The 12,018-nt window shown below is 38.3% G+C and overlaps 1 protein-coding gene across 1 annotated transcript; it reads right to left on the reverse strand.

The window, feature by feature from the left end:
- Positions 1-64: 64 nt before the first annotated feature.
- Positions 65-11,537, reverse strand: sfmbt1 (Scm like with four mbt domains 1). Its single transcript, XM_033965993.2, has 21 exons — positions 11,450-11,537; positions 9,306-9,362; positions 9,125-9,219; positions 8,548-8,791; positions 8,150-8,238; positions 7,512-7,764; positions 7,075-7,172; positions 6,898-6,999; positions 5,750-5,909; positions 5,572-5,654; positions 5,223-5,349; positions 4,974-5,087; positions 4,697-4,739; positions 4,558-4,625; positions 4,281-4,420; positions 3,629-3,738; positions 3,351-3,526; positions 2,822-3,000; positions 2,497-2,721; positions 2,232-2,360; positions 65-988 (listed from the first exon to the last, which is right to left on the reverse strand). Exons 2-21 carry the CDS (start codon positions 9,328-9,330, stop codon positions 848-850), a joined length of 2,601 nt encoding a protein of 866 aa, XP_033821884.1. The 5' UTR covers positions 9,331-9,362; positions 11,450-11,537; the 3' UTR covers positions 65-847.
- Between the last annotated feature and the right edge of the window lie 481 nt (positions 11,538-12,018).

Genomic DNA, 12,018 nt, shown 5'->3' on the forward strand with positions numbered 1-12,018 from the left:
GTATGTGGATATTTGCAATAGAAAAAAAGACGTTGGCTATCAGAAAAAATACATTACAGTGACGGCGAATGTCAAGTTTTTTTTATTGGATTTTAGTTGTGTTGGGAAAAAAATAGAAAATAAACAACCTAATAAAACTGGAAAAAAGATTTCATTCACACCGCACAATTCAACATAAGTGATCTTGTTCCAGAACAAATTAACAGAACAGTTTACAATGTTTAAAGTTAAAATTGTATTAGAGCTATCACATTTTGTTGCCATTTTAGCTTTTTTTTAAGCATACTATTACACTATAAAATATTTAAATATGTACAATATATACACACAACATACTTGTATAACCATATAGGCTAATGGTTATGCTTGAGCCTGGAGAGCTGTAAACATAGGCCTCTTTTTTAGCAGAAAAACAAAAACAGAATTAGAGCTTCATATACAAAAAAAAAAAAATGTGTTTGGTGTTTATGGCTGTTGTTTCTGACGGTGGTCAATACTGGACAAATTTCATTTTCAGCCTAATATAGCCTTTATCTCACCCGTAAATAAAGCTTCAACAGTCATGAATGAACATTTAAAAATCATAGAAAATGTAATGCGTGTAAATTTTAATATGAAAATCATATCCAATTACTATGTATAATTACTATGAATGTAATTTAACAGAGGGATAGTATCAATAACACATATTTCATCATAGCATATACAAATTATTGCCTTTCAAAAACACCAAGTTGATTTATATTTAGTTATCTTGCTCGCTAGTGTAGATTTGGATTGAAAAGTATTTAATCTACAAACATGCTAAATGTTTACAATGTATACACCAAAAATAGTTTGTAATCAGTTACGTAGCAAACTGCTGATAAAATGCCAGCTTTACTCTCTCAATGTGGTGACAAAGCTTAATGGCTGGTCCCAGCTTTAGATCCATGCACTCCTGAACGGTGGGTAGATTCAGCAAAAGCAAGGCCTGCCCATCAATTTCCTGCAAACATATGAACATTATTATAACATATTCCCCAACTGGGAGGTAGAAAAGAGAAGATGTGAAGCAGAATCTTTAAATCTGAACTCCAGATTAAAGATGTCCAGATTTTACAAAAATCCAGTCTGCCATCCAAGCGCTGCGATGTTGGATTTCCTCACATTCTCGTCTGCCCTTTCTGCCATCAACTTCATTTAATTTTGTAACAAGAATAATCCTATTGTGCCACTTTGGTTAGTTAGCAAAGTTAGTTGCCCATACTATCAGATCTCTGGCTCTGCACGGAGCCAGGAAGAGGGAGACAGGGACAGTGGCACTGGATTGACAGCTCGGTGAGTGGAGAAGAGGATATGCATGTCTCACATATTTGGCAGCAGGGGTCAGAGGAGCTTTGTATTCATTCAGAAATAGTAGGAAAGGTGCTAGAGTGACTATCTTATCATTGCTTTAGACTTGGAAATTTCATTGACTTTTCAAAAAACACTTAATTTAATTGCATTTTACGTAAGGCTTGGTAATGGTTGGCAACCCTCAGCTAACCTGTACAATTACGTAGACATTACCACATGGAGTTGGAGCCTGATATTCGCTTAGACAAACTTTCCTCATACTCACGACTGATTGTGTGCACCATCTGTGTGTTGCTATATAATTTAAATTCCCACATCGTGTAGTGTGACATCCAACAATCTTATAAGATGAAAAAAAATCATGCAGTGGACACCAGGCTTAAGGGATTACATGGGCGACATGCTCAAAATAAAGGAAAAGACAACATATGTCTTATATACAAAGAAAAACACATGCACACTGCTAAGCTTGACACAAAAAATAGCATGTCAGTTCACTGTAGTAACACACTAGAAAGTACAACAGCACTCTTCCATCTTTCTAAGTAATAAGAAAAGCTCATTTGTACAAAAAGATCTGTTTTTGCATGAAATAAGACCAAATATAATTTAACCTGAAAACTTGGAATTACTAAAATACTACATTTCTCATTTACTTATTAGTATAAGAGAAACCAGCATGACTGTAGTAAACAAAAATTGTAATCTAATGCAAGAAAACTTTATGGCATTAATTAAATTCACTATGTCTTCTTTTAGATAACTTTGTGTATTCTTTTTTAAAGACAAAAATGTTTGTTTTTAGCTTGACACAATACAAAGTTATGAAACCTTAAGGTTCATCCTTCCATTTTTGGTTTCATATTAGAATAGAGAAAAGACTTGATCCATACCTGATCCAAGAAAATCCTAGCCAGGGGTGCACAGTCAGTGGTCCTGATGAAGTGCACGACATCAGCGACACTCCATTCCAGGGGGCTGGTGTCCAAGCACAACTTCTGAGAAGGCTCACTCTTGGAGGTCTATAAAAGAGTCAAAAAAAGACTTCTTTGAGTCTTTACATTTTTGTAACATTCACATAATGCTGACAAGTAGCCTACTTATTGGTTAAATAAAGATGACAATAATAATTGATAAAAAAAAAAAAAACACAATTACTTTTGGTGAAGGGGGGTGGTTCTCATCATCAGAGAAAGACGGTGAGCGAGGTTTCCGGCGCCGGCGTGTGGGTCGTGGTGTTGCCGGTGGTGATGGGGATGGAGTTGTTGGCTGAGATTTACCAACTGATTGCTCAGAGTCATCTTGCATGTCATCTTGAAGCTCTGATCCTGAGTCATCACTCAAAGAATCATCTTCATCAAGATCCTCTTCCTCTCCACTTCCCTGTTGCCAAAGAGAACATTGGCTACGTGTAATTTTTTTTGTTTTTTTGTATTTGTTTTCATCAAATGCTGAAAAGCTGAAATGACAGTTCATCCTGTACCTGTGGAGACCCAGCTGGGGTGTTATCAACAGACGCTGAAGAGCGTCTCTTCTTATGAACAAAGAGCTGCTTCCTCCTCTTTCTTCTTCTTCCTCTTCGCTTGACTCCACCCTCCAAGTTGGAATGACCCCCAGGAGGGCGACCGACTCGCTTACTCTTCTTTTTTCCATAGTAATATGCTATTGTATAATTATAAATCAAATGTCAGAATACAAAAAGCATACACATCGCCCTGAAAGGGTTTGATTTAGCTGCAACTGTTATGCTCTTTCTTTAATTGATGCTCTTTTAATAATTGTGATAGTATCATACAAGCCCATGTGGGCTGGTGTATTACACATAAATAAAAACATTTATTCATTCATGCAATTGGAGTAGGTTAATACAGACATTTCATGAGCCCTCAAGTCTCAATGCAGGAATACTTGAACGTGCATGAATCACTCAATATGCAACTCTGAATAAGCTTAGCCCAATTAGAACATGCCTTCTTTATATAAAACCTTGATTTCTGTTGGAAGACACCTACTGTATTTGGTCTTTGTGAGAACTGAGCAGTTCTCCGAGCAGCGTTCTAGAACCATGCGAGGCCCAAACAAGTTTGGACAGCACTCTAGCTTGATACACGTTTTTCTGCAGAAATCAGCCACTCTGTCTGCAGTGCGGACAATTTCCACCGTGGCCCGATAACTCTTGCCCTTGTACCTGACAGTCAAAACATTGAGGCACTTTTAAATTCTGCATGTGTTGATAACAAAGCAGCCTTTTCTGAGTAAAAAATAAATAAATAATTGGTGTATTCCTCACTTGGCTTTAAGTGTCTCTCCATGGCCTTGCCAGCGGCTCTCCTGGTCCAGCTGCAGCTCCCGCAGCACACGGCTCGGCTTGTATGCAGAGTTTATCAGCAGAGTTAATACCTGAATACAAAAAAGGAGCAGTAGACAGAACTGTTATGTTATGACTTTAAATATTGATTATGAGCCTAATCTGACGAGAGCTCCGTACAAACAGCACACATATCTCTGGGTTCTTTCCCCGTTTTTTTCTGTTGCTCAAAGTCAACAATGCATAGATCCTAATTCTACATATGGTGGTAATGTGACATTTTGGAAACCCTACCACTATAAATCCAACAGAAGAAGACTTGAGTGTGGTAACTTACACCTCAAATCTAAGGGAGAAATAGGTTATTTGCAGTTGCGATAATATAAACACAGAAATGTTCATCATCTGCACACAATCTAACACACAGCTCCTCCTCTGGACCAACCCGCACTCAGCACTAGGACCCTGTAAGTATCGCCTTTGATGTGCATGTGTGTAGAGGCATATGCAAGGTTAAGATTGATGCATAGTTTATTATGGTTTACTAACATATTAGTAAGAATTATAGGGCAAAACGGCAACTTTAATTTAATCATTTGAATAAAAGATAGACATTACAGGGCTTCACTCTCACCTCTTTCAAAACAAGGATACAGTTTCCTGGACCAATGAACTGAGGCAACTCAGCAATGCGCCCCTTATTGAGGTATGGCCCGGAGAAGCAGCGATGGTTGAAGTAAATTTTTGGACAACAATACTTTCCATTACCCGGTCCTGTGCATGAAAAAAACAGAAACAAGGACACAACTACATTATCATCTCCTGGCTCATGTTCAAGTAGCTTATCACATACTCTTTGGATAATAGACAAGCTAATAGAAGGGCTGCCCCAGACATAGAAACAGACTCACCTGTTTCTGACTGGTGGGCTATTTGTGGTTTGAAATCATCAGGTGAGGAGGATTTTGGTTGTATTCTTCTGTAAAATTATTCATAACTTAGCCATAGTATATTACAGGGTTTATTCACTAAACTTCTTTCTGTACTTACTGCTTCTCTGGCTGGACCACTGCAATCTTCCTCTCTTTCTCAACTGAAAAAGGAAGAGATTCTTATTATGTCAAAAATCATCACAGATTATAGTCCAGTATGGAAGTTTCCAGTTCATAACATAAAGATCAGATATTGGAGAGGTGATTACATTTGTTTGCTGCTATATAAACAAAACAAAGAATATCTTGTATCTGCATATTTCTAGAAATACTGCCACCTCAGTATTGTTATGCCACATGATTTTAGATCAAATTGGAATGGAAAAGCTAGTTACCTGGGGGCTTAATAGGATGGACGAGTGGGTATCCATTTGTCTCACACCAGCTGACTGGAAAGATGTCGAGGGAGTCAATGTGAACTATCAACTCAGGCATTGGTGTTTTGAGTCCTGAAAAAAACACAAAGACACTTGTTTACTTTTGAAATATTTGATGACAGACAAACAAAATATTATATAAATAATATCAAATTTAACTAAGAATTTACATTCATACATAAATTAACATAAACCAAGTGCCTTCACCTTCCAGGCTGAGCCAAAGGTATTGGCCTTTGACCCTGGTGACTGTAGCCACATGAACATTCTCTGGTGACAGAGGGTTGACTGCCTCTAGTTTCATTCCTTCTTTGAAGCTGTGTTCACACTGTTCCTAGAAGATAAAAAAAAAAAATATGAACAAGAAGAAATTGCCAAGCAGTTCAGAGACAACATCAAAATGAGGTTTTTGTTTTCTATCCAAATTTTTTTGAGAAATGTTGACTTATTCAGTTCCCTGAATGTCACCATGTTAGACACAACAGCATGACATAATCAAAGCTGTACAGCAAGCAGCAGAGCTAAGTGAGCTATGTGAATAGAAATCATAACTTACAGTTGTAAAACATTTCTGAGGTGCAGCTTCTGCCCCACACTGCTTCAGGTAGTCTGCCCAATCGAAGTCTGGACCCTGGTACCCTAAATATGAAAAAAATACAAATGTACAAAATTAAATGTGAGTTCAGAGCACAGTAACATTCCTGAGAGAATGGTTGAAATCAGACAAAACAAACCTGGTGGCGGGCAGAGTGTCAGTCCGTTTTTGAGGCTCCATTGAGCTGGAAAGATCCCTGGACTGCCTCTGTGGCACAGGAAGGAACGTCCAGGACTCTCAGAGTCTTCCATCCCACAAAGATCATCCATTGTCACTAAGAAGTACTGCTCATTACAGACCTACACAACAAAGTGAGAAGTAGGTTCTGGTAAGCATAATTTAATCATTATAATGCAACAAGAAGAGGCAAAAAAAATTTTTATTGACAATTTGAAATATAGTGCTTAAACTATATGCACATTCTGTTACTTTTTATATAACTATTTTATAAATTTATTAGTAATCATAATAAAAGATTATTTATAACTGATAAACACCAGCTTGACTATACAGTAGATTATATATTTTAACTAAAGCAGCATTTTTTCCCCAATAATGATAAAGAATTAGGGGCAAGAGTTGTTTGCAAGGTCAATGCATCTTAAGATGATCACTACAGTGTATAGCAGGGGTGTCCAAACGCGGACCTCAGACCAATTTTTATTGGCCCTCAGGCCTTCAGTTGAACTGGCCCAATTCCTCATAATCAGTATTTTTTACGGCAAATGTGAGTAATCCTAATATAACCTAAATAACATCACATTGCATTGCCATACAGACCTAATAATAATATTTCAAGCCTTATTTCAAGTATGTTAAATGCACCCTTCTGAATTATCCACTGTATTGACCACTTCAATTTTTGAAGCACAATATATTGCTACAAAGAAATACTGTGATAAAAGATCATTTTGAAACTACTTTATGCCATTAATTAAGACTTAAATAATACAACATAATCATAACCATTTTTAAATAGATTGTTTCATTAAAAGACATGATCTGCAACTAAGCATAAAGTACCAATAAATATTAGCCATAGAAGGAACTTATTCTCCCCTCAACAGGTCAAATGTTATCGTATTACAACAAAAATACCACAAATCTCCCACTTTTGCAAAGAAAAATACTAGATAAATACTGAGGCCCAAAATATACTGAATATACATACATATATATTATATATATATATATATATATATATATATATATATATATATATATATATATATATATATATATATATATATAAAACAATAAGTCAACATAATAATTATAGTGACAGGCCTTCGTTACGGTGGCAGGTCGGATTGAAATGGGAGCAACAGGGTCAACAGCCTCCAGTTTCATCCCTTCTTTAAAAGAGTGTGGCACTATGACAGGCTGATCCTAAAGAAAGAAAAAAAAGACATATGCCTTAAAACATATTCTTACTCTTTGAGCAATCAGGGCAAATAATTCTACCTTAGTCAACTCTGCTGTGAGAGCATCATCTTGAGGCAGCTCACTGATTCTCTGTTTCACCTCCTCCCACTCTTCTTCTGTCCGCAACGCCAGCAGCTCTGAAAAGTTACACAAACAATAATATCATACATCAAATATAAACAATGAAATATATGTTGATGCCGATTCACAAATGTAAAATACCAAACAGTAGTGTTGATGTTGGTAGACAAGATGTAACCTATCCCTAGAGCATAGACAATTCAGATTGATAGTATTGAAATCTACATACTACATAAATGGCATGACTTATTTTGTCTGTTCAATAAGGGACCATACTGAAATTTAAGGACCCTCGTGTAAAAGAGATGATGGATACCAAGGGGCAATGCAAAACAAATGAATATTAATAATAATAATAATAATAATCAATTTTAAACTTCATGTGTATGACTGACCAGAGGGTGGCTTGAGAGTGTAGTTGTTCTCCTTTGCCCAGCCAGGAGCATGGATGCGTGGGTGAAGGTAGAACAGCCACAGGGTTGCTGGTGTATCTGGTAAACCCTCAGTGCCCACTAGACGCAGTTTGAGTCTTCCACCGACATTCTCCTCCACCTCTGCTGCCCAGGCCTGGTCCAGCTCAACACTGTCTTGGAGCTCCACATAACAGCCGGCACTCAGCAGCTCCACTGGATCTTTCCCACGCAGGGGCTGAGCACAGAGGAAACGGCAGCCGTTAAAAATGAACACACGGATAATACTGCAGAATATAGGAGTCTGATGGTAAGGAATTTGAATTGGACACAAATGACCAGTATAAGTACAAAAACAAGGCTTAGTTAATGAAGAAATTAAAAATAATTTATGAATGGTTTAATTTCATCTCAGCATAGAAATAGCATTTGAGATATGCAATCACATTGCATTACACTAGTTACACTAGAAGGTATTTTGTCCTACATTTGAACAGAAACTCTTTAGCAAGATTAGCACTACTTTAGTACTAGTACTTCTACTAACATGAGCCTACTCACACAGTTGCTGAAGGACATCTGACTCTTTTTTCACTCTGTGTTTAAGATGTGTAAAGTCTTACCAATTCGAGAAGGTTGGCAGGTGCACCACACTCTTCTGCCAGAGTTTTTTCCAGCAAAAGCTCCCAGTCTCGGTGCTTCTCAGAAACAGCTGTAAGTGGAGAAAAAGATCTCTGTAACGCAGCTCTCTAAATAGATGAATCTAGCCTAAATTATTGCATTCAATGATGTATGAAACAGAGATAATAAGTATTACTAACTATAATAAGTATAATTTGACTACATCTTCTTTGGAAAGCTTTATTACTACACATTTCTCTTATACTAAACAAAGACTATGTCTGGGACCGGGTCTTATCTTCCAGAATTCATTTGAGGGACATGCACTTTAAATACAAGGCTGTAACCAGATCGTGTTGACAGAGTTTAAGTTTGCCAGATGTCTAGATCCAAAACTCACCCTCAGGTGCCCTCATGGTTTTGCCGTGCTGTCGGCTCCATCCCAGTGGGTGTAGGTCAGCAGTCATGATGTCACACCAGAAGTCAGCTCGCCTGTCGTCTTGATAACCCTCATATCGGAGAAGTAATAGTTGCCCACAGGTGGTGATGATGTTTGCCACCCAGTAAGGCTGGTCAGGCTCACTGCGCACACATACCTCTAGTTTCATACCAGGGGCAAGTCCTGTCTGCATGTCCTGGTCCACCTAAGACACACAAAAAAACAATAATATAATAAAAACTGTCTAAAACATCATTTTATTTGAGAACATTTTGAAGATGCTTATGTGTGCAGTCTAATACTAACAGTTTTTGATATTGCCTCTTCTTACCTACAATCTAAAAGCACTGTTGAAGGTCGTGGTAGTAGGGTTTGTTGATAAAGTAAGTTTGAAACCAGGAGTAGAGGTTTCTTTCTTTACAACTAAAGTACACATTTGGGGAAACTTTTATTTTGGCCAATAATTAGGCTGAAGTTACTACATTGTGCATATTTATACAATAAAAGCAGTAAGTGAAAAGGCTTGAACAGCACTTACATGTTTGAAAGCATGATGTGGTACGGACAAAGCCCCTGTCTCTTCAAGGTAATCATCCCAGTTAAAGTCTGGCATATCTTGAGCAGAGTCTCCCTCTAAACACGTACAAACATGTATCAAAAAACACATTCATAAAACAGTGATTTCAACCAATACCATGCAGCTGTCTATCTCCTCTCACCTGATTCCACTGAATCCTGACTCATGCTGGTGCCCCCTCAAGGCCAAACTTCAAGGACTGCAGAGAAACAAAGGCAGTTGTTTAAATGAAAATGGCTGAGTCTTCGAGAACAGCTGCTGCTTAAAAAGCTTCAATAAATGGCACTAGATGTTTATTTAAAGTTGTTCTAGTCTTTGTTCATGAACCTTATTATTAAAAGACAATTTGACAGCTATTCATTAAAAAAAAAATCATGATTAATCAATAGACAGAAAATATGGAGACATTTTTGAGTGGTGGGGACAAATGTCTAAATGTCGTGTTTTGAGGAAAATGTGTAATATTAGACTGTATTGTTGGATATTTTGATTATGTTTTGAGACATAATTTAGAAAGCAGTAGTATTGAAACTATATTCATTTGAACAAGTGAATGCTAAAAAAACCCTTAAAAAATCAAAAACACCTGGTATCGCAGTTGGTATTGAGTATTAAGCCATCGTGACACCTCTATTCATAACACACTGAACCAACCGTAGCTTTGAAAAATGCAGATGAAATTGTATAATGGCCAAAAGAGAGTTAAAGAGCAAAGGCAATGGGCGCCGTGGTAGTGGAGAACTCTAGCCCCATTCAGAACGCCTGTCAAGCTTATCATTGTCACATGTGACGTCTCTATTAAATCCAGGGGCGCAGTCAGAGTGCACCCCACCCCCCAGACCGCCATGCTGCCACAGTGACCTCTGCGACACTCTAGGATCAGTGCTGCCTTTGACCCATCATCCCATCCCAACCTCCTCCTTTCACTCTAGCTTCGCTCAACAATGCTTACACACAGTCCAAGGGGCCTTATTGTGAAACCTGGGGCACACCACAGACCCTGGAGTGAAAAAGAGAACAACTGATGTGGTAGATAAAGAGAATATTTTTAAAAAGAAGGTTTTATTGATGCAGATTACAATAAACACCTGTTACTAAAATTTAAAAAAAGGAAAAAAAAAATAAAATAAACTGCAAAAGCATACTGATACATAACAATGGTATTATTGTTTTCTTTTTTTTCTTTTTCATTCAAAAATCAAGCAAACCACAGAATGTCAGACAACTAAGCAAGTGACAGCTCATATAGGCTAATAGTGTAATAATTACTCTTTTATGTACAATAATGCATAGTTTTTACTGTTGCCAACCTGTTCAATTTTGAGAAATAACCTATAGTGCAAGGGCAGTTACCTTTGAGCACCACAAACAGGAAAACATGCAACTTCCCTAAAGAGTGTATAGTCTGAACAACACCGAGATGCTGAAGGAACATGAATGTGAAAGGCTTCCATTCTGTGATTTTCTCAGCACTTAACATACAAAAAGCCAGAATCTGCAAGAGTGACAGGCTTACTGCTGTCAAGTTATTGATCAGACATACCAAGAGAACCCCAATGATAGGCTACAGCTCCCTATTTCATTTTGATTTGGTGCCACATGGACCGAAGCACGCAGGATAACACATCAGCCTACTGCACATTATAGAAGACAAGGTGTGTTCAAAAAGCAAGCAGGCCTACCTATAAGTTTAGATCTACCAGCCTGCGTATATAGCGTTGCACAGCACTAATTGAGGAAGTTCTAGGGAAGAATGAGGTACGGGCTAAATAATAATAGCCCCAAAAAACTTCCTCACACAAACCCCAGAGCGAGCAGCGGTGCAATTATTTAGACGAGTCAATGACATATCCAGCATGAATCGCGATACACTGCTATTATCAGACAACAGATTTCACGACAGTCAATAACGCAATGGCTTCCCAGCGCCTCTAACTTTCACATTGAGGCTTGGGCGTGCAAATTCAATGAACTACGACAATCTGGATGTTGTTTTCACAGCCAAGACGCGCAGCTGCTGAGTAAGTGTGGTGCTGGATCCTCAGGACGCATGGTAAATTCACCTCTGCCCGAGTCAAGTTACTGAACGTCACGACTTGGCCAAGAGCAGGCTACGAGCACTAAGCACCAAGCAGCAGCAGAACAGGCGCTACAATCGACACCGACTCATCTTCTTGAGAGACGGGAAAAAAGGCGAGCGCGGAGCCACACAACAAAACATCACTTGCAAACACTATGCCACAATACAAGGTAAGTGAATATTTAGTCGCCAATTGTAATACTTACCCTTAAGTAGTTTTTCTAAGTCGATTTTTAGATGCCCGTACTCTCCTGCTCGCACACCACAGCAGTACGAGGCTGGCGCACACACCCGGCGCCTGCCCCGGTTCAACCTTTCATAATAAAAGACGTGCAGTTTTGGAAACCTCCCTCTCAAAGTGAATCTGCGCCGAAACAAACTAAATGATGGGTTTAAATGTGTTATTTGAAGATGATACGCAGCGTGATAATACTTACAGTTGTCTGAGCGTTATCATAAAAAGCAGAGGAAACCTGTAGACCTACACTATAACACCAAACTTATTCAAATAACTTTCTCTTATTGTCATTTATCTCACTGGGTTATCGGGCATGATTTATACACGCAGTCGCAGGATGCCTAAAAATAAATCCTGTTATTTCCGTTGTAGCTTTAGTGAAGTATCATTAACTTGACGCACTTTACGACCTCGTTCCAATATGGCACAAGTGGCAACTGCGCATGTTCTGCCGCCTATGAGCCGGGCTGCATCGCCTCACTTCCATGTTCGCACACAATAAAGAGGGGGGCGGGGGGTTAGAAATAAAATACATCC

Source organism: Periophthalmus magnuspinnatus, chromosome 5, assembly GCF_009829125.3.
Source record: "Periophthalmus magnuspinnatus isolate fPerMag1 chromosome 5, fPerMag1.2.pri, whole genome shotgun sequence".
Classification (NCBI taxonomy): Eukaryota; Metazoa; Chordata; class Actinopteri; order Gobiiformes; family Gobiidae; genus Periophthalmus; species Periophthalmus magnuspinnatus.